The sequence below is a fragment of the Sus scrofa genome, chromosome 8 (genome assembly GCF_054392235.1).
Source record: "Sus scrofa isolate SSC_HxYL_T2T_F1_AM1 chromosome 8, Sscrofa_HxYL_maternal_Yorkshire_Landrace_v2.0, whole genome shotgun sequence".
Classification (NCBI taxonomy): Eukaryota; Metazoa; Chordata; class Mammalia; order Artiodactyla; family Suidae; genus Sus; species Sus scrofa.
Window position 1 is genome coordinate 140393633 of NC_139390.1, and position 23849 is coordinate 140417481.

Below are 23849 nucleotides of genomic sequence, written 5' to 3' on the forward strand. Positions count from 1 at the left end.
ATATTTTCTAGGCTCGGGCACTCCCAGAGACCACGGCAAATACAGGGAACGTGCGGTCAACTCTCAGACCCCAAACTGGCATTTTAGGGAAAATCCAAACGTTAGAGTTTAATACGGAGATTACCCATCCGTGTAAAAGAACAACGCCCTCCCATCGCTGCACCTACCTCTCCACCCCCGCCCCCAACACACACACACACACACAGACACACACACACACACACACACTCTCTCTCTCTCAGAATCCCTGACCTGCTTCATTTTCCTCCGCGGCGCCTACACCACCGAACAGGCTATACTTCTTGGTTTATTGCCCACGTCTGCCCCTTCTCCCTCCAACTCCCCAGTAAGAAAATAAGCTCTGAGGACAGGGGCTTGGTTTGTTCTCTGCTCTGCTCTATCTGTGCCCAGAACACTCCCCGACATGTAACAGGGATGCGAGCAGTAGCTGGTGGACTGGGCGGATCAGCACGTCCTCCCCCTTTTGGACTCTCAGGATTCACCGTCCCCACAGTGTCCACGGCTGAGAAGTTACACCACCTGATGTCCCAAATCCAGTACCTCTCATTACTCACACGAACTGAATTTTGACTCAGCCCTGTTAGGGACGATGACATATAACACGGACTGTGACATATACTATTTTTTTAAGTTGTTCAAATGTAAGGCAACTAATGAACATTTAGTCATATTGCTCAAGGCGTCTGCCACACAACTGCAGGAGCCACCACTCCCCCGGATTTCACAGATTACCAGTGACAGAAAAAGTAACTAAGTCAAACTAGTATCTATGGAAATGAGAACTCAAAGAAATCGAACGAAACATTTTTTAAAAATCTGAACAAGTACCTTATAAAACTTGTGATGTACACATGCACAAAAGTCGCCATCAAATACTGACAATCAAATCGGTCCATTATTCCGCCATGGCCAGGAATGGTGTTCGCAAAATCCTTCAGGAAAAAAACAAACAGAGTAGCAAGTTTTCCAAAAACCACTTGCTATAAAATTCCTATCTGTCAGTGTCTACTTGGCATCATGGATGCCAAGGAAAATGCCTTACTACTGGATTTTCCCACTTAGTACAAACTTATTGGAATAAGACCAACAGATTAAAACCACATCTTTAGAATACGACTGTAAATGATTCCTGCATTAACTGACCCACATCTCTGAAATAATATGAATTAAATATTACTTATAATCTTTTGGTTAATGAAACTTTTTCTGAATCAAAAATGCCATCAGCTACTACTAATCCAATAGCCTGCCCTTCTGTCTAAATCAGATACTCTTGGGGGCGCTATTCTAGTGCTGGTGACAGACGTACACCCGGTTCTAGCTCATGCTCATCCTAATAGTTCTTAACTCTGAAATAAATATTTCACTGCTGTGATCAATAGTTCCTGTTTGTAGTGTTGGGGGGAAAAGAAAATCAGCATACACAGTTCACCTGGGACACAGGAGTCCAGTGAATGGCCCAACTGAGGGGGTGGTTAGGGAGCCCCTGCAAACTGGCCCTGTACAGATGATCCCCATGTTTGGAGTCCAGGGAATGGAAAGGACTAGTTGCTCGTCTAGGTTACACCGCAACCGGCAACTTCTAAAAGGCAGTAGCAGTTATACCTTCACTTCAGGGTGATAGGAAATTTCACCATTAACCAAGAAACCCTGGAGGGGAGACCATGAAAGAACACCCCAGTCTAAACAGAACACTTCCAGCGTTCCCAGCATGGCTCGGTGACTAATGAACCTGACTAGTATCCATGAGGATGCGGGTTCGATCCCTGGCCTCGCTCAGGGGGTTAAGGATCCCACGTGGCTGTGGCTGTGGTATAGGCTGGCGGCTGCAGCTCCGACTGGACCCCTAGCCTGGAAACTTCCACGTGCCAAGGGTGAGGCCCTAGAAAAGGCCAAAATAAATAAATAAATAAATAAATAAACACAACACTGCTCTGTTTAAAACAATTATCGAAAAGTTCTTTGCTTAACTTTTCCCAGCACATTCCCTCCCTTCTCTTTCCTACTAACCCGCAAGCACGAGAGTCCTGGTAACTGAATCCTGCTCTGCTGTTTGCAGCCTTTACAGGACTCTCGTCTTGCAGCTCTTGCTGTGGCTCTCTGTGGATGTATGTGTATTCTCTCTCCTGGCAGGTGGCAGGCATCCTGACAACAGGGACCACAGTTTCTGTTTACTGCGCTCCACCCGAGGTAGCATCTTCCCCACGGCAAGGGCTCATTGAGTTCGTGTACTTACTTCCCTGGCCTCTGGGGCCCTTCATGATCCGGCCCCACCACCTTCTGGGGTCTGACCTCCTCCTCTCTACTGGAGCCGCGCTGGTCCTGTTCCGCTTCCACTGGCTCAGCTCTTCTACTCCTTTGCACTTGCGAGAACCCCCTTCCTTCAGTTTCCCTGCAGGATTCATTCTCCTCCTTTTCTCAGATCTCTGCAAATGCCACCTCCTCAGGGAGGCCTGCCCTGATCACCCACCTTAGGAAGCCACTGTAACTCCTAATGGCACAGCACTCAATCTTAGCTGAAGCCACGTGAGGACAACTGAAACAGGGCAAATATGTCATAGTTGTCCCACAGACCAGATCCAGCCCACTGCCTGCTTTTTATAACTTGTATTCGAATCCAGCCAGACCCATTCACCGACATATTGTCCACAGGGCTCTGACACTGTGTGGAAGAGTCGGGGGCTGAGTAGTTGGCAATATTGCCGCTATTAACCTACGACCTGGCCCTGATCTAGTAGAACGGACAGCTACATACCCAAAGACTCTTTTACACATCCCTCCAGATGAGACTGTGACTGGGCATTAAACTGAAGACAAGTCACGGCTGGTTTCTTGAGGGAGCACCTAAAGGACCAAGAATCTCTATCTGTCCCAACGTTCAGTGGCACATGCCATTTCTAGAAAAGAGGCTGGCACGACACTTTAAAATGTCATCACATGGCACAACCAAAACCTAACAAGAACGGACCTACTCAAATACGCCAGGAAGCATTTCTGTGAGGCTGAAACAAATAGGATGGAAAAGCTTTTGCCCAAAGGCTTAATGCAGACCAACAGGGAACCAAACTCCAGCTAAGCTCCATTCTGTAATTTATATTCCGCAGTGCTGTAACAAAGACTCTAAATACACACCTTGATTTTGAAAGCTCTTTTGAATCCGCTGGCAAAGAAGCCTCCAAATGGGCCAATCAAAGATGCAAACGTGGAAAGAGCGATGCTGTGTATCTGGAAAGGATACAAGCTCACAGCTTCCTGAAGAGGAAGAAAGGGGGGGGGGTCAGCTGCATGGAAACTGTGGTTGCGCGCCAGCCCCACGAAGAACCACGATATAAACAAGTCAAAGCATGTGCCATATTTTTGTTAACTTCAAACGTTCGGACGCCTCTGCTTATTGAGCCAGCAACCCCATTCCCTCTGCAAACAGACTGAAAGCGCCTGGCATGCCAAACTCTGAGAGTTCTTCTAGAAACTTCCACACCACTTGAGTTGTAGGCTTACCAAGAATCAGCTGAGTGGATTTCTGAAATTGTTTTTTTACCAGTAGTACTTTGTTTTTGGGAATTAAATAATGTATTTTGTATTTATATTTCACTTTAATTTTATATGACAAAATGAGGGAGAAATTGGTCTTTCTCTTAAAATTAAGTTAAATGCTATGGAAACACTGGAAGATAAAATGCTTTAAAAGAATACCCAAATGAGCATCTGCAAGATGATTATAAAGCAAAAAAAGTGTGGGGGGGAGTTCAGAAAAAGTGAGAATTCTGCAGTCAAATTATTCTGTAAATTCTTAGTTCTTACTTCATCTTTTTTTTTTTTTGCACCACAACAGGAACTCTGGAAACTGATTCTTAGAAAAAGCTTTTGGTACTAGCAAAAAGTCCTCTAAAAATCAAGGAGTTTTTGAGCTGGTGAATTTTAATCGTTTTAAATTGAGTCGATTTATATGTACCACTTTGACATGAAACGTATTATAACTCATTCAATGTGCCGAAACCTATGGGTTATTGAAAAATGTTTTCAAGACAAAGATAAATTCCTGCCAGTATTCAAGCCATGAGGCAAGTAAGTTTCTAATAGACGAGGGGTTTGTGACAGTGGTATTCCAATGTTTAAGAAAGGGACATCAAAAAGGGACAAATATGTGATTGATGCTAAGCAGAGAGACCACTTCTGCCTTATAGAGTTACCAATGCTGCAAAAATCAATTTCTCCTAAAAATCTTAAATCTTACTTTTAAATGAAGCTTCGTCTCTGGGATGGAGGCTCCTTACCCTGCATCTTACCTGTCTTAACACGGCCTTCAGCGAGGGAGGCAGTGAGTAGCTCTGAAGCTGGAAAAGTTCTGAGGGTTCACATTCTGTAACGAAGGAGTTGATGTCACTGCGATATTCCACTGGGCAGACAAAGTACTGGTATTTGGATAACACGTAGGCGGCCTAAATCGCAAAGCAAGCATTCATGAAACAGTGAATGAAAAATCACATAGAAATAAATTTCTTTAGAAATAGATACATGTTATATGGAGTTCCTGTCGTGGCTCCGTGGTTAGCGAATCTGACTAGGAACCATGAGGTTGCGGGTTCGATCCCTGCCCTTGCTCAGTGGGTGAAGGATCCGGCGTTGCCGTGAGCTGTGGTGTAGGTCACAGGTGCTGCTCAGATCCCGCGTTGCTGTGGCTGTGGTGTAGGCCGGTGGCTACAGCTCTGATTAGACCCCTAGCCTGGGAAGCTCCAGATGCCGCGGGAGTGGTCCTAGAAAAGGCAAAAAGACAAAAACAAACAAACACAAAATATATATATACACACACACACGTTATATGTCAGAGAGGCCAGAAACAGAATACCAAATCTGCTATGTATTTTCAAAGTGAAATAATCGTAACTGAAGCCATAAGACTTTGAAAAGCCATTAGGAGACAAAAGTTCTTGGAAATCAGTGTGATTATAATCTCTGTATGGCAAAGAAACTCACAGACATGGAGAACAGAGTCGTGATTGCCGAGGGGGAGGGAGTGGGACGGACTGGGAGTCTGGGGCTAAGAGGTGCAAACTACTGCCTTTGGAATGGATAAGCAATGAGATCCTGCTGTGTAGCCCTGGGAACTGTATCTAGTCACCCTGAGATGGGACACGATGGAGGACGATGTGAGAAAAAGAATGTGTGTATATATGTGTGTGTGACTGGGTCGATTTGCTGTATAAGAGAAAACTGACAGAACACTGTAAACTAACTATAACGGAAAAAATAAAAATCATTGAAAAAAATAATCTCTGTATGACCACAATAAAAAGAGGGAAGGGGAGAGAAAAAGAAGTTGATTTCACATTTAGATAAGCATTACAGCAAGCTTTCCCTTTTTTTTTTTTTTTTTTTTTTTTTGTCTCTTCTAGGGCCACACCTGCAGCGTGTGGAAGTTCCCAGGCAAGGGGTCCCATTGGAGCTGTAGCCACTGGCCTACACCACAGCCACAGCAACGTGAGATAGGAGCCAAGTCTGATCCACACCATAGCTCATGGCAACGTCGGATCCTTAACCTACTAAGCGAGGCCAGGGATCGAACCCAAAACCTCATGGTTCCTAGTTGGATTCCTTTCTGCAGCGCCATGATGGGAACTGCACGGTTTTTCTTTTTTTAAATATACATATTTAATACTAGCAGAAGCCAACAGTTATAAAGGCATGAAAGAGTAAAGGACTAAAGCTTCTCCCATAAAGGTTACATTAATTTCATCAATTAAAAAAAAAAGTGATTCAAAATTACTAAAAAAAGACCACAGGTGAAAAACACCATTATTCTTAACCAACCCAGAAAACATTGGCTGAATTATTCTTTCCCTGGGAAAATCACTGCAAATTTTAAAACTAGCTGTCCTTGGCCATGGAAGACGATACATAAAATGAAATCTCGTTATAAATTTAAATTGCTAGACAATACTTTATTCTCTTTTACACATATCCACGCCACTACATTGCTCAAGAATGGTTACTAGAAGTGCAGATATGACACCAGCAATGGATATAAATTTGCTTCCAAACAACCAGTTTCCTCAAAATCACTTTTTTTTTTTTTGCTTTTTAGGGCCGTACCTACAGCATATGGAGGTTCCCAGGCTAGGGGTCCAATCAGAGCTGTAGCTGCCAGCCTACACCGCAGCCACAGCAACGCGGGATCTGAGCCATGTCTGTGACCTACACCACAGCTCAGGGCAACACCGGACCCTTAACCCACTGAGCAAGGCCAGGGATCAAACTTGCAACCTCATGGTTCCTAATTGGATTCATTTCTGCTGTGCCGCGACGGGAACTCCAAAATCACTTATTTTTAAAAAATATAATTTCCCTCGTTATTTCGTGATGTACTACATCCTTATAGGATAGCTCTTTATTTTCTTCCAATGACAAGGTTGTTCTATAATATTTCTAAATTAGTCTTTAATAATACCAGACTCTTGTAGAATTATTTAACTTAATAATATTTTAATCATCCATGCTCCGAAATGTATAAACATCAGACTGGACCAGATCCCTTTTCATTATTCTATCAACTATTACCTCATCAGCATTCTACCAATGAAACACCAGAATAATTTTTAAAATTCTATTAGAATTTTCATGGAGAATGAGCTAAACTGATAAACAGAGGAATTATGGTGGCTCTTCCCATCCAGGAGCCTGGCTCACTTTCACGTGTTTGTATACTTGCTCCCTCTCAAACCTCCATGTTTTCATTAGTTACTGTGTATCTGGCTCCAGAATAGATTCGGAGAGCTGTCAGGGACTAGGCTCTTAAACAATTAAACTTCCCGACAGTAATTTTTGAGGCATATTTATCTTACATCCAGTACCTGTTTGGAATCTCATAAGATACCTCTGAATAAAAACCTAAGTTCCATAACTGCACACTAATTTTTAAAACATTCACAATATCCAGTATTCACACCTAAAAGTAGACATTCATTATTTTTAACAAGCTTTTTCTGCAAGTTGGGTTCACAGTAGTGAACACTTGCTAAGCCAAGGAGCTGGCGTTGTGTTAACAGGGCAGAATGGCTCAACATCACTGGCATGCTCTGCTTCTACACAAAGCCACCACCTGTCCCAGCACCTGTGTCCCCCGCAAAGCAGACAGCTGTTAGAAACTACCAAAACAGGACCACGTGGCAGCGGGTCTCAAGCCTAGCTGTACAGTAGAATTAGCTGTGGGATGGAGTTCCCATTGTGTGTGGGTCAGTGTTTAACGAATCCGATTAGGAACCCTGAGGTTGTGGGTTCGATCCCTGGCCTTGCTTAGTGGGTTAAGGATCCAGCCTTGCTGTGAGCTGTGGTGTAGGTCGCAGACACGGCTCAGACCTGGCGTTGCTGTGGCTGTGGTGTAGGCCGGCAGCTACGGCTCCGATTCGACCCCTGGCCTGGGAACCTCCATATGTTGTGGGTGCAGCCCTGAAAGGGCAAAAAGACAAAAAGACACACACACACAAAAAATTAGCTGCAGGAATTAAAGGCTGTGGACGCAGGGACATAGATGATGTATAAGCTCCCGGGTGACTCTAAGGACGCCAGGATGAGCGTACTGGGCACGGATCACAGGAAGACCTCGACTTACTGCACTTGCTTGATTGTGCTTCATAGACATCCTTTTTTTTTTTTTTAACAAATTGAAAGTCTGTGGCAACCCTGCCTCAAGCAAGTCTATTAGTGCCATTTTAGAGTTCCTGTTGTGGCTCAGCAGTTAATGAACCTGACTAGCATCCACGAGGTTCGATCCCTGGCCTCGCTCAGTGGGTTAAGGATCCGGCATTGCTGTGAGCTGTGGTGTAGGTCGCAGATGCGGCTCAGATCCTGCATTGCTGTGGCTCTGGCGTAGACTGGTGACTACAGCTCTGATTGGGCCCCTAGCCTGGGAAACTCCATATGCCTTGGCCCTAAAAAAACAACAACAAAAAAATTAGTGCCATTTTCCCAACAGCAGGATAACGTTGTGTCAGTGTCACATTTTGGTAATGCTCCCAATATCTCAAATGTCTTTTTCATTATTACCGTTCTATTTGCTGCGGTGACCTATGCTCAGAGAGCTTTGATGCTACCACTGCAATTGTTTGGGAACCACGAACCACGCCCAGGTGAGACGGCAAGCTTGATGCCTACGTCTCGTGTGTGTTCTGACTGCACCCCGTCCCTCCCGCCTCCGCAGGCCTCCCTCTTCCCTGAGACACAAAACGGACATTGGGCCAGTTAGGAATTCTGCAGTGGCCTCTAAGTGGCTCTCATGTTAAATCAGAAGGTAGACGTGATTCAGCTTAGTGAGCGAGGTGTGCTGAAAGCTGAGACGGGCCAGAGCCAGGCCTCTTGCACCTGCGAAGCCAAGGCGGGCGTGCAAAGGAAAAGCTCTTGACGGCAATTTAAAAAGTGTGCCCCTCGGGGCACACGCGGAGAACAAGAAAGCCCAACACTCTGACTGCTGACTCGGAGAAGGGCTTAGCGGTCCACACAGAAGATCGAACCAGCCCCGATTCTCCTGTAAAACAAAGCCTGATCCAGAGCAAGGCCCTAACTCTCTTCAATTCTATGAAGGCTGAGAAAGGTGGGTTCGTGAGGCTTAAAGGAAGAAGCCGGCGCCACAACACGAAACTCCAAGGTGAAGGCCTGAGGTGGGCGCCGCGGCCAGTTCTCCAGAAGCTCTGGCTAAGGTCACCGATGAAGGTGGCCACACGAAACAACAGACTTGCAGTGTGGATGGAACACTGTTCAGAGCTGGGGAGGAGGCGGCTCCTGGCTTTAAAGCTTCAAAGGACAGGCTGACTCTCCTCTCAGGGGCTCGTGTGAAAATTGTAGGGCCTCTAGAAATGATGCTAAATCTGCTCTGCCTGGGCTCTAGAAACGGGATAACAAAGCCTGGAGGACAGCACGTCTGCGTACAAGGTTTGCTCAATATTAAGCCCACTGATAAGACCTACTGCTCAAAAACATTCCTTTCAAAATATTACTGCTCACTGACAATGGCACCTGGTCACACAAGAGCACTGAGAGAGGCAGAAAGGAGATTAATGCTGCTTCCACGACTTTAGCTAACACAACATCCAATCTGTAGCCCACGTCTGTAGGAGTCATTTCTACTTTTCGGTCTTATTAAGAAATCCATTTCCTAAGGCTCTAGCTGCCAAAGAGAATGAGTCTTTTTTTTCTTTTTTTTTTATGCTTTTGTGGGTTCCACCCATGGCACATGGAGGTTCCTAGGCTAGGGGTCAAATCAGAACTATAGCTGCCGGCCTACACCACAGCCACAGCAACACCAGATCCGAGCCACGTCTGTAACTTACACTACAGCTCATGGCAACGCCAGATCCTTAACCCACTGAGAGAGGCCAGGGATCGAACCCTCAACCTCATGGTTCCTGATTAGATTCACTTCCGCTGCGCCATGACAGGAACTCCCATAGACAGTGATCCTTTTGATGGATCTGGACAAAGCCAATTGAAAAACGTCTGGAAAGGATTCCCCATTCTAGATGCCATAAAGAACTGTCATGATACATGGGCAGAGGTCAAAATTTCAACATTAACAGGAATCTGGAAGCACCTGATCCGACCCTCATGGATGCCTCTCAGGGGTTCAAGACTTCAGTGGAGGAAGTAGCTACAGATGTGGTGGGAATAGCGAGAGAGCTCGAATCAGAAGTGGAGCCTGAGGGTGGGAGCACATTTCCACCGTCTGATGGTCCAACTTTCACAGATGAGGAACTGCTTCCTAAGGATGAGCGAAGAAAGTGGTTTCTTGAGATAAACTCTACTCTGGTGAAGACGGTGTGAAGACTGCTGGAATGACAGCAACGGATTTAGCACATCACATAAACTTTGTCAATAAGCAATGACAAGGTCTGAGATCAGGACCATTTGAAAGTTCTACCAAAGGTAAAATGTCATCAAAAAGTACAGCCACACTTGTATGTGACACCTAAAATATGGCACAAATGAACCCATCTACAAAACAGAAACAGACAGAGAACAGACTTGCGTTGCCGAGGGGGTGGGAGGAGTGGGATGCCCTGGGAGTTTGGGGTAAGTGGATGCGAACCATTGCACTTAGAATGGGTAAGCCGTGAGGTCCTGCTCTGTAGCACAGGGAACTCTCCCCAGGCACTTGGGACAGACCATGAAGGAAGATAGTAGAAGAAAAGGAACATGTGTATGTGTATGTGTGTGTGTGTGTGTGTGTGTGTGTGCGCGCGCGCATGTTATACATATATATGTAAATGGGTCACTTTGCTGTAGAGCAGAAATTTGCACAATGTTGTAATTCAATTATAATTTTTAGAAAGTATTGCTACAGAGAAATCACTTGTGAAAGGAAGAGTCAGTGTGGCCGACTTCATTGCTGTCTTACTTTAAGAATTTTCTTCAGCTCCCCCAAGTTTCAGTAACTGCCACCTTGATCAGTCAGCAGCATCAATACTTTTTTTTTTTTTTTTTTGTCTTTTAGGACTGTACCTGTGACATAAGGAGGTTCCCAGGCTAGGGGTTGTGGCATAGGCCACAGCCACAGCCACACGGGATCCAAGATGTGTCTTCGACCTACACCACAGCTCATGGCAATGCCAGATCCTTAATCCACTGAGTGAGGCCAGGGATTGAACCCGCATCCTCATGGATGCCAGGCAGCTTCGTTAACCACTGAGCCACAGTGGGAACTCCAGCAGCATCAATACTGAGGCAAGACCCTTCACCAACAAAATGATCATGATGCACTGAAGGCTCAAAGGCTGTTAGCATTTTTTTGGTCATAAAATATTTTAATTCTTTTTTTTATTTTAAAAATATTTACTTGTTTTTCAGGGCTGCACCCATGGCATATGGAGGTTCCCAGGCTAAGGGTTGAATCGGAGCTGTAGCTGCCGGCCTACACCACAGCCACAGCCACATGGGATCCAAGCCATATCTGCGACCTACACCACAGCTCACGACAACACCAGATCCTTAACCCACTGAGTGAGGCCAGGGATCGAACCCACAACCTCATGGTTCCTAGTTGGATTCGTGTCTGTTGTGCCATGACGGGAACGCCACAAACATCTATTTATTTTTTACTTCTTGACTGCATCCATTGCATGCGGAAGTTCCCAGGCCAGGGATCGAACCCATGCCACAGCAGTGACAAGTGCTGGATCCTTAACCTGCTAGGCCACCAGAGAACTCCCATAAAGTATTTTTAAATTTGGGTATGTACATGGTCTTTTTTGACACAGTGCTATTACATGTTTAATAGACCACAGTATAATGTAAACAACTTTCATACACACCAGGAAACCTAAACATTCGCGTGATGTGCTTTATCACAGCACACACGCTATGGTGGTGGCCTGGTTCCAGAGTCACCGTATCTCAGGGTGCCTGTGGATTCTGCTTAGTGGGTTTCATTTACTATGTTAGTACCATTTTGTGTTTTAATTCTTTGAGGATTAGAATTATCTAATAAACTTGCTTCAATTTTTCAAAATATAAATAAAATGAAAATCCCAGTAAAACTCACAATGAATCCAAACACAACTGTGGAAAAGAAACCGCCAATGAATCCTTCCCAAGTCTTCTTAGGAGACAACTGAAAAAGGCCAAATAAAATTAGAATGCATTACTGCAATCACAATATACACATACACATGCAAATTCTATTCAGCGAATTCCCACAATACCCTGTACGTCTCTCCTTACTGCTCTCCTGTTGGAAGGGTTTTGCCCTCTTCTTCCTTCCTGGTCCTGATTTATTTGAATGAATCTCTCTAGCAGAGTCTAACATATATTAGGCCCTCATACATGTGACACACTGTTTGTTTCTGTAAATAGCCCAATTTATTTGCTTTTTCATTCAAAGGACTATAAACTCTATGCTGAAATGCTCTATGTCCCACGATGTTCATGCTGATATAACCCCCCCCAAACGGTGTAGTTCTTGAAACAGGATGAGGTGTGTGCATCCTAAGCATACATGGTCTGTGCTGACCTGCTAGTGAGCAAAACCAGGGTGCATGAAATAACGAAGCACAGACGCTGCAGCATGCCTGATTTTTCGTGTATTCCCAAGCGCCATGCTTGCAACAGGCCACTTGCTGAAATGGCAAAACGCACCACAGCCCCAAGTACAATATTTGCCCCACAAGCATGCACTCCCTCTGACCACAATACATGTTTGTCTCCATGAAGAAAGAAACACACTGTGCTTCTCAGAATAGATACTGTCTGTCTCAGAGTCCAACTATTGTTTATTTGTCCATGGAGCACGGCGGGGGGGGGGGGGGGGGCGGGGGAGAAAAATCTGGAGGCAAGTCTAGAACTTGGTGTAAATAGGGGCAGGAGGAAAAGCTTTAGGAGTGGCTGGTGCTGGAGTTCCCATCAGGGCTCAGTGGTTAACGAATCCAACCTGGAACCATGAGGTTGGAGGTTCAATCCCTGACATTGCTCAGTGGGTTAAGGATCCGGCGTTGCTGTGAGCTGTGGTGTAGGTCGCAGATGCGGCTCAGATCCCGAGTTGCTGTGGCTGTGGCTTAGGCCCTGGCTACAGCTCTGATTCGACCCCTAACCTGGGAACCTCCATGTGCCGGGGGAGTGGCTCAGGAAATGGCAAAAAGACAAAAAAAAAAAAAAAAAAAAAGGAGTGGCTGGGGCAAACGCCCGCCCGAGATGCTCTGTAAGATAAGGACTCAGTAGGGGCCTTTTGTGATCAGATCACTGTGATAGCCTCTGGGATAATCCCGTCAGTGGATCAGTGGGGACACAAGCCAAATAAATATCAGAGGGGAGTTTCTGCAGATAGAAACAAGAGATAAGCTCAACTACAGGAGTTCCCGTCCTTAGAGGAGGGACTGATGGGATAATTCCCTTAGAGGAGGGACTGATGGGATAATTCCGTACTATTGTAATGAAGTAGGCGTTCCTGCAAATCAAAAATGCCTGTTGTGGCGCAGTGGTTAACGAATCTGACCGCTGGCCTTGCTCAATGGATTAAGGATTCGGCATTGCAAAAAGGCAAAAAGACAAAAAAAAAAAAAATGCCTGCTGATAGGACTTCCTGTGTGGCTCATAACAAAAGCGCCTGCTGATTAAAGATAGCTTATGAGGAGTTCCCATCATAGCACAGCAGAAACAAATCCGACTAGGAACCATGAGGTTTCGGGTTCAATCCCTGGCCTTGATCTGGCTAGGGATCTGGCATTGCTGTGAGCTGTAGCGTAGGTCGCAGATTCGGCTCGGATCTGGCGTTGCTGTGGCTGTGGCGTAGGCTGGCAGCTGTAGCTCAGATTTGACCCCCAGCCTGGGAACCTCCACATGCCACAGGTGCAGCCCTAAAAAGACAAAAGATTAAAAAAAATGTTTTTAATGAATACATAAATATAGCTTATGAAATTGACCCATATGATTTGGGGGGTTAAGTTGCTTGATTACATCCGGGTACCTTACACAACTCATCCAGCCTGCTCATTCATTAGAAATGGATATTCAAAACTGGACAGTGAGATTCCTCTACGGCATCTGAGGACTTCCTAGGCCAACATCATCTCAGCCGAGAGAGAGGCCATGACTACTTCATCACCTGCTCTGGTGCTGAAGCAGCCCTCGAAACTTAAAAATATATATATTTTCCAGGCCAGTGTCCCTTCAGCTCAGCCTGACGCTGTGTGCCGACTCCTCACTGGGGAGGAATTTAAGGAAGGTGTTTTTGAAGGAGAGGCCGGCCCCGCCCGTCTCTGGGGAGTGGTCACCCGCCCTTACACTGCTCTCAACAAACACGTCTCCATCTGAACAACTATCTCGGTCCCTCCAAAAATGCCTTATAAGAACATCAAAAGAGCCAATTAATATATTTAATTTTTTTTTAATGTTTTTGCTTTGTAGGGCCTCACCCGTGGCATGGAGGTTCCCAGGCTGGGGGTCCAATCGGAGCTGTAGCTGCCAGCCTACACCACAGCCACTGCAACGTGGGATCCGAGCCGCGTCTGCGACCTACACCACAGCCCACGGCAACGCCCACTGAGCAAGGCCAGGGGTTGAACCCGAGACCTCATGGTTTCTAATCAGACTCATTTCTGCTGCGACCTGATGGGAACTCCTAGCCAATTAATATATTTATGCAAGTGTTATAAAACCCTTTGCCCAGGGTATGAAGTGAGTGAATCCTTTATAAAGCCCCAACATGAAAAGCTATTGCTTTCTCTCTCTCTTTTTTTTTAAAGAAATCAGTTCTAGACAAAGGTCTGTTTTTTTTCTTTTTTTTTGGTTTTCAGAGCCGCACCTGTGGCATATGGAGGTTCCCAGGCTAGGGGTCGAATCGGAGCTGTAGCTGCCGGCCTACACCACAGCCATAGGAACTCAGGATCCAAGGCATGTCTGCGACCTACACCATAGCTCACGGCAATGCCGGATCCTTAACCCACTGAGCAAGGCCAGGGATCGAACCTGCAACCTCATGGTTCTTGGTCAGATTCGTTTCCACTGAGCCAGAATGAGAACTCCTGTTTTTTGTTTTTGTTTTTCTTTTTTCCTTCTTTTGGCTGTGCCGATGGCATGTGGAAATTTCCAGGCCAGGGATCAAATGTGTACCACAGCAGCAACCCGAGCCACTGCAGGGACAACATCAGATCCTTAACACACCCCGCCACAAGGGAACTCTGAAAAAGGTCTGTTTTCCCATGAGGAACTGGTTTCTCTCTTTCCCAAGATGAGAGCTGTGTCACTTTCTTCATTTCCTTCTTTGCCTCCGCTGACCGTAAACAGAACCAAATCTAAGGTGAAACGTGGTCTCGGATGCATCGTCCTGGCCCGTATCTTCACCTTTCATCATCACCTCATCGGGGTCTTACTGGCTTTACAGGAATTTGGGTGTCAAGGTCTTATAACAGCATGTGAACAGGGCAAAAGGGATACTTGCGAGCGCGCTGATAAAGGAGGGAAGCAGAGTCAAAGACAGGCCTTTTTGGGGGGAGAGGAGCAAAGACCAGCACAGCAGTCAAGGGAACGCGAAACCAGCAGAAAGATGACCTGAGCCTTCGTTGGAGAAGATGACTGACTGAGGGGCCAAGGGAATATCTGATGAAGAACCCGGACCGAATCACTGGGAAATGCGGCCCCCTGCCCCCTGCACTGTGGCTGCTCAGGGCAGCTAAGGAAAATCGCAGCACCCGGGAAATTAAAAACGTGCAAGGGCACCTAAGTGTTGGGGACTTTCTCCAGGGGCTCATCTTTCAGATGGTGGGGGGTGGCTTGTGATCCTTCTCCGTTACCTTAATTAGTGGCGTTCTCCCAAAAAAAAATCCGAAAAGGTAAGCAGTTATGTCATTGCAGATAACACTTGATATGGGAACAAGGAACCTTAAAAAAGAAAAAAAAAAAAAAGAAAAAGGGAGCAGAAAAAAAGTCCACATGATTAAGTGGCAAATATTTATACAGGTTATGACTCATAACAGACCAGGGCAGTAACCCTTTGGCCTACACTCAGCCCAGTCACACAACGCATATGCTGAAACATCAACACAAAAAGGAAATATCAACTAAATCTGCCCATTTAGCAATTCAGCAGGGCAAAAGCTATAGGCACACTAGACGAATATCGTGAACAAAAATACTAAATAATCAACTTCATTTTAATGTCAATCAATTTCTATGGCTCTAGACTTTAAAATTTCAATTTGATCAGGAATGCCAACTAAAAATGGTCCCTCGCCACCTGCCTCTACAAGGATTAGGTCCCTAGCCACTGCAGTGGCTAACCTTCAACCCAGCCTGAAAGGAGTTCTGGGTGGAGATTAGGAAGGAGGCATTTTGTGCTCTGGGAAAAACTGGTGCAACAGGTCTTCAGAGAGATATTTTTCAGGACAAGATTTTATGAACCAGTCTCTTGCATCTTCTCACATCTAGAAAAGCACTAAAGTCATCAGTGCAGACAGCTGCTCCTCGGGACTAGCAAGCAGCCTGGCTGCACCACGAGTGGTCTGTATGCTGACCTCCGGCAACCCCCTTGCCCCAGCCTCTTTGGAGCAATTCCTCAGAGCTTCTGCGAGGCTGTCCTCCGGGCTGCGGGCCTCACTTGGCCCTCAATAAAACTTAACTCATGACTCTCACACTGCATTTTTTTTGAGTCAATGGGAACAAGTTACGATAGGATCAAGAATTCTTTCAAAGCAGCCCCTCCAAATGGAAATGAATCATTTGTTTAAACAGAGTGTAATCTGATAAAGCTATACCAAGCCCTTAGTACAAATTCTTTCAGGGAAAATTATCAATTTTAATTCCATCTTAGGCTGTAGTTGCATTGAACCCTACTAACTATACAGAACCTATTCGTTTCAGTAACTGTCTCCAGCAAGTAAGTGCGTACATGGAAGACAATCTTAAAATGATTCCAACTGTTTACACACACACAACTTTTTATTTTTAATTTTTAATTAATTTATTATTTTTTTTTAGGCCCACGCCTGTGGCGTATGGAAGTTTCCAGGCTGGGGGTTGAATTGGAAGTGCAGCTGCCGGCCTGCACCACAACCACAGCAATATAGGATCCAAGCTGCATCTGCCACCTATACCACAGTCACAGCAATGCCAGATCCAAGCCGCAGCTGTGACCTACACCACAGCTTGCGGCAACGCCAGATCCTTAACCCACTTGAGTGGGGCCAGGGATCGAACCCACTTTCTCACAGGTAGTATTTTGGGTTCTCAACCTGCTAAGCCGCAATGGGAATTCCTCACACCTATGTATCTTGGTTAAAAAACCAGAAACCTGTCAAGGGAATAACTTTATCTTGACTAAAACCATCAATTGAGAAAGATTTTTTAATAAGTTTTAAAAGAAGGTGGGAAAAGTATGGTCAGATTTCTTAACATCTTCTGTTTTCCTCCACTATTATTTCTAACTAATAATAATTTTTGTAACTTAAGATGATTTTTAACGAGTAAAAATGCTTTCCGAATCTGTAACCCTCTGCTTACACACCAAGTAACTCCAAATATCCAAAATCTGGACACCTACTGCTATATAAAGGCAGAGGAGAACTTAGCCAACTTTCACTTAGAGAAAATGCATTTCCAGAACATTGCTTGCTGACAAGCAAACTTTCCCCTTCTTTTTGCCTTCCTTGTAAATATGCGGACTTTTTAAAATCAATTCTTTGTAAAAAAGTCCTATTAAGGTGTAGTAACACCTGAAAACATAATTGTCTGGAGCTTTTATGAGAACTTTATACATTTCATTTGAAACCTGAATAATAACAAAGTATCTTCAATTGTCAGGTGGTAAACAAGTGAAACTCAGTTAAGCTATTTTAATGGACTAGAGCAACAATACATACAACATTTTAGTAGAAATCTGTAAGACAGTGTCCAATGAAAAAGAGCTTTAAGAGCGCTATGACATAGGGATAAAGCTGCATAATACTGTCGGCTTACCATATCATGCCTTCAAACAGATTTTGGATGACAAGATGGGACTGGGTAACTGTTATCAGTAAAGTGACATGAGTCCATGCGAACTGTTAATAGCCCAACAATATAACAATTAGTGAACACAACCCATCAGCGAAGCCCAGGAAGCAAGAGCCATTTTGAAACACAAATTTCTAGGCTGATTATCCGTCAAATTTCATAAGGTCATACACAATAAATGCTGTTAGTAAATTATGATCATTTTGGTACCTGCTGAAGCTTTAAAACCATGAAAACATTTAACAAAGTAGTCTTAATTTATACACAAATGGAATGCTAATATTACTGAGATTCACTACTAAATTTAAAAAGACATACTAAAAAATAAGTAATTGTGAATCATGAGATTAAAATGATAATGAGAGGTTTACGGTGTTGCTATGACATTTAGATGGGAACTAAAATTTTACTCTGGCTGCATTCTCTAGCTATCAGAAATGCTCAAAACCATTCTTCTCTGAGTTCCGCATGGGAACATTTTACCATAAAAAGTTCTTTCTAACTTCAAATGATTCAAACCAGCAGGGATCAACTGCCCTTAAACTCAATCTTTTCATCCCTGGAAGGTGATCTTCAGAGCTCTGTTCAATGACAGTATTCAATTTCAAATTTTCAGAGGCCCCTTGCCCCTCAATTCCATCCGGCCTGAGAGATGCCGCTTTGGTGACTTTCAGCATCATTAGTATGAGTAGAATGTGAACCAAAAAAGCTAATGTTTCTATTCACTAGTCTCATAATTTTTATTGGAAGTTATAAAATGACTTTTCAAAATTCTTAGGGTTTGACTTATTCATAATAAACCTGTTTTCCACTTCAGCAAACAATCTTTGATACTGGTTGTTTTGTTTTATTTTCATCTGCTGGAAAGGATCCCATTCTTTCATACCCTGGTTGCTTTGAAAGGTACAAATGATTTTTTTCCAACAGATACCATTCACATTTTCATAGCAGGAGTTCCTGTTGTGGCTCAGCGGTAAAGAACCCAACTAGCATCCATGAGGATGTGGGTTCAATCCCTGGCCTTGCCAAGTGGGTTCAAGGAACCAGCGTTAGCATGAGCTGTGGTATAGGCTGCAGATGAGGCTCAGATCCCACAATGCTATGGCTGTGGTATAGGCCAGTGGCTACTGCTCTGATTTGACCCCTAGGCTGGGAACTTCCATAAGCTGCAGGTGCGGCTCTAAAAAGACAAAATAAATAAATAAATCAAATAAAAGTTTTTTTTCATAGCAAGATGCTATTATTTCTAATTCATCTTGATGGTTTCGAGATTTCCACTGAGCAAATTTTTATTCCTTCCTCTCAAAATCCCCCAAACTTAGAAATATAAGAATACGACAATTTCCCAGCACGGGTGCTTAGCAGGATGCTTTAATGGGGAAAAGCAAAGCGTGATGAACAGGAAGTAGGTCCCAAACCCAAAAGCAGCATTACAATGAATCCACAGATCTAAATGCTACATTTTACACTTTACAGTCTTACACTTAGTACCTTTCAAAGAAATAAGAAAAATTTATCATCCGCAGTGATAAACTTCATCAAACCCTGAACTCTGTTCAATGACACATTAAATACCTCTGGCTAAAAAGAATCAGGCGACTGTATGACTCACCATAGCGACCAAGAAAATATAACCTCTGTTCCCCTTACGCCCAGGCTAAGAGCAAGTAAACATAGCTACTTCCCAGAGGAAAATACGGTCGATATTTCTGAGACTTACTATCAGGAGACTATGGAAACACTTCAAATTTCTCCAGATTTAGGAAACCCAAACACTTGGTTTTAATTTTATAGCCTTTGAATATTCAAAGAGAAAGTTTTTAGGAAACTTTGGAATCCATTAAAATGTTTAAATCTTCAAAAAACGTTTCAACTTCAACCTTCTGTATACAATTAAATTCAAATATTCCTCACATTTGGGCAACTAGTAAATTTGGTTATATCTTCTCACACTACAGGGAAAAAAAAAGGTGAGGGTTTTTATGACATATAGTGACTACAGAATAATGGTTAATACATACCATATAAAACTGCAGGCGATAATGTTTCTTCACAAGGCTTAGCACAAACATGCAGAAACCTGTTCAAGAACAAAACGCACATGTTTGTTATATAATTTGCTACCAAGTTTATGATTCACTGAGCTCATATAAGCCAAACTTCTGTACTACATCTAGCCATACGTTAGCCAGTCACTCATATTCCATCTCTCCTACTCCTATATTAAGCATTTTAGGTTAAAAGCTTCTCGAGGGAAGCGTTCCTGCATTCTCCAAAATACCTAATATATTCCATGGCATAAATTCAATAAACATCTCCTGCATTATTTAAGTGAATTAGTCCCCTGCTAATGTCTGGACATGGAAAAACAGATCTTGAATTTCGGTTCACTAAACTTTATTTACTGTATCAACCGTCAAATTATGTATAGAATGTTTCAATGTCTACATAACACAAAATTAATAATTATTATGGAAGCTAACATCTATTGAACCCTGTACTTCAAGCTCTCATGTAAGCATTTTATATGTACTAAGCTACTCCTCCCAACATTCCTATGATGTGAGTACCTGTTATTATCTATTACAGATGAAGAAAAATACACAAAGGGCTTTATTAATTTACTGAGGCTCACAGTGCTAGAAGTTAAACCTTAAAGAACTGAAACCTTTATATCCTATTGACCCTTAAGAATCATGTGATTCCATAAACCATTTATCGCAAGACTCAGGTAAAGAGGGATTGACTTAGAAAAGGCGTATTTAAAAAACACCTTTTAAAACTGCATACACACAAAATTAAATACCTAGGAATAAGTCTGACCAAGGAAGTGAAAGACTTATATGCTGAGAACTATAAAATGTTACTCAAGGAATGTAAAGAGGACTCAAAGAATGGAAAGATACCCTATGCTCCTGGATTGAAAGAATTGCTATCATTTGAAATGGCCATACTACCCAAAGCAATCTACAGATTTAATGCTGTCCCTACCAAGTAACCCAGAACTAGAACATAATCCAAAAATGTATGTGGAACCATAAAAGACCCAGAATTGCCAAAGTAATCCTGAGGGAAAAAATACAAGCAGGAGGCATAACTCTCCCAGACTTCAAACAATATTACAAAGCTACAGTAATCAAGACAGTGTGGTAAAAAAAAAAAAAACAGACGTACAGATCAATGGAATAAAACGGAGAGCCCAGAAATAAGCCCAAATACCTACAATCAATTAATCTTCAACAAAGGAGGCAAGAGTATAAAATAGGAAAAAGACAGTCTCTTCAGCAAGTGGTGGGGGAAAAACTGGACAGCTGCATGGAAATCAATGGAACTAGAACACACCCTCACACCACACGCCAAAATAAACTCACAATGGCTTAAAGACTTAAACATAAGGCATGGAGTTCCTGTTGTGGTTCAGCGGGTTAAGAACCCGACTAGTATCCATGAGGCCTTGCTCAGTGCATTAAGGATCCAGAGTTGCCATGAACTGTGGTGTAGGTAGCAGACATGGCTCGATCTCATGTTGCTGCAGCTGTGGTGTAGGCTGGCAGCTGTAGCTTCAATTCCACCCCTCCATATGCTGCAGGTGTGGCCATTAAAAAAAAAAAAAAAAAAAAAAAAAAAAAAAAAAGACACCTTAAAACTCCTAGAAGAGAACATAGGCAAAACATTTGCTGACATAAATCACACAAATGTTTTCTTAAGTCGGTCTCCCAAGGCAAGAGGAATAAAGACAAAAGTAAACAAATGAGATCTAACAAACCAACAAGCTTTTGCGCAACAAAGAGAAACCTTAAAGAAAACAAAGAGACAACCTATGGAATGGGAGAAAACAGCTGCAAAGGATGCAATTGACAAGGGCTTAATCTCAAAAATATATAAACTCATACAACTCAGCAATAAAAACACAAATGACCCAATCAAAAAATGGGCAGAAGACTTAAATTGAGGTTTCTCCAGAGAAGACACGGATGGTCAGCAGGCATGTGAAAAAATGCTCACCAACATTAATCATTAGAGAAATGCGAATCAAAGCTACAATGAGGTGTCACCTCATACTGGTCAGAATGACCATTAATAAGTCTACAAATAATGAGTACTGGAGAGGGTGTGGAGAAAAGGGAACCCTCCTACACTGTTGGTGGGAATGTCAATTGGTATAACCACTATGGAAAACAGTATGGAGGTTCCTTAAAAAGCCAAATATAGAACTACCATATGATCCAGCAATCCCACTCTTGGGCATATATCCAGACAAAACTTTCATTGAATAAGATATATGTTGAAGTTCCCATTGTAGCTCAGCTGTAACGAATCTGACTAGTATCCATGAAGATGCAGATTTGATCCCTGGCCTCACTCAGTGGGTTAAGGATCTGGTGTTGCCATGAGCTGTGGTGCAGCTTGCTGACACAGCTAAGAACTGGTGTGCCTGTGGTTGTGGCATAGGCCATCAGCTACAGCTTCAAATTGACCCCTATGCCCCTAGCCTGGGAACCTCCACAGGCCATGGGTGCAGCCCTAAAAAGACCAAAAAAAAAAAAAAAAAATACATCCACCTGTATGTTCACAAAAGCAAAGATGATGGAATCAACTTAAATGTCCATTGACAGATGAATGAATTACAAAATGTGGTACATAAACACAATGGAATACTACTCAGCCATAAAGAGGACAAGACAGGAGTTCTTGTCGTGGCACAGTGGAAACGAATCTGACTAGGAACCATGAGGTTGCAGGTTCAATCCTTGGCCTCATTCAGTGGGTTAAAGGATCTGGCATTGCCATGAGCTGTGGTGTAGGCTGCAGATACGCCTTGGATCTGGCATTGCTGTGGCTGTGGTGAAGGCCAGCAGCTGTAGCTCTGATTAGACCCCTAGCCTGGGAACCTCCATGTGCTGTGGGTGAGGCCCTAAAAAGTAAAAAAAAAGGACAAGATAATGCCATTTGTTGCAGCATGGATGCAACTAGAGATTCTCATACTAAGTGAAGTGAGTCAGAAAGAGAAAGACAAATACCATATAATATCACTTATACGTGGAATCTAAAATATGCTACAAACAAACCTATCTACAAAAAAGGAAACAGACTCACAGACATAAGAGAAAAGACTTGTGGTTGCCAAGGGGGAGGAGGGAGGGAATGGGATAGACTGGGAGTGTGGAGTTAATAGATGCAAACTATTACATTTTGAATGGATAAGCAATGAGGGCCTACTGTATAGCACAAGGAACTCTGTTGAGTCTTTGGGATAGACCATGATTGAAGATAATATAAGAAACGAAAGGTATATAAATGTATGACTGGGTCGCTTTGCGGTACAGCAGAAATTGGCACAACACTAAATCAACTATAAACTCAAAAATTTTTTTTAAAAAAAGTGATTTGACATACCTCAGAACCATTTTATAATAACTGCAGTTAAATATAAAGCTCAATAATTTCAAGATGTACATCTGTGTTTGTATATATCCTACAAAATTATTACAGTAAAATTTTATTTAATAAAAATTCTACCTAATTAAGTGAAATTTAATAATTTTACACTAAATAATGGGAGGCAATATGAAGTACCTTTTGCTCAATGTATCAGTAAAGTTCGAAAGATATATATATATTTTTTTTACAAAAGTAGACTTGGAAATGCAAAAGCCAAGTTTAATTTCAGATAAGCCACCCATGTATTCCGTACTGCAGTATCTTTAGAGAGCGAGTTCTCTGAGATAGAAAGTGACCTTGCACTAACCCATCCCACATTCAATAAATACTAGACTTTGTATGTTGAAGTTGTACTTACCAAGGCAATTCTACCCACTAGAGTAAGCAAGGCTGATACTCCTCTGACCAGAACGAAAAATCAAACATCAGCTGCCTGCAACTATTTTTCTTTTTTTTTTTTGTCTTTTTAGGGCTGCACCTGCGGCATACAGAGATTCCCAGAGCCACAGCAACACCAGATCTGAGCCACTTCTGCAACCTACACCATAGCTCACGGCAATGCCAGATCCTTAACCCAGTGAGAGAGGCCAGGGATTGAACCTGCAACCTCATGGTTCCTAATCAGATTCCTTTCTGCTGCACCATGATGGGAACTCCTGCCTTCAACTATTTTTTGATAACTGACTTGAAATGTCAACGTAAAGGATGATTTAAAGAAAAAAAAAAAAAGGAATGCACACAGGCTCCCTGATTCTACCTCACCTCCTATTTGTCACCTATAGACTCTGACTGGCTGAACTGCAAAAGAAACAGTGGAAACATTTCCTGAGTAGAGGCGCAGGCAGCAGCATAAGTCACTTTCCTGAGAAGGAAAGGAAGCAGGGTGGGGAGATTAAAACATGGAATTCACAGCATTTAGA

General features: G+C 43.2%; 1 protein-coding gene across 2 annotated transcripts in view; it reads right to left on the reverse strand.

Moving 5' to 3' along the window:
• CDS1 (CDP-diacylglycerol synthase 1) overlaps window positions 1-23849 on the reverse strand; it is an 81651-nt gene that overhangs the window by 6919 nt on the left and 50883 nt on the right. For both annotated transcript variants that reach the window (XM_084971086.1, NM_001044534.1), the window contains 7 exon segments: window positions 19509-19567; window positions 17452-17534; window positions 15291-15378; window positions 11549-11617; window positions 4308-4460; window positions 3154-3273; window positions 850-953 (listed from right to left, as the gene is read on the reverse strand). In XM_084971086.1, the coding sequence (XP_084827212.1) occupies window positions 850-953; window positions 3154-3273; window positions 4308-4460; window positions 11549-11617; window positions 15291-15378; window positions 17452-17534; window positions 19509-19559 (668 nt within the window). In that variant the 5' untranslated portion in view covers window positions 19560-19567.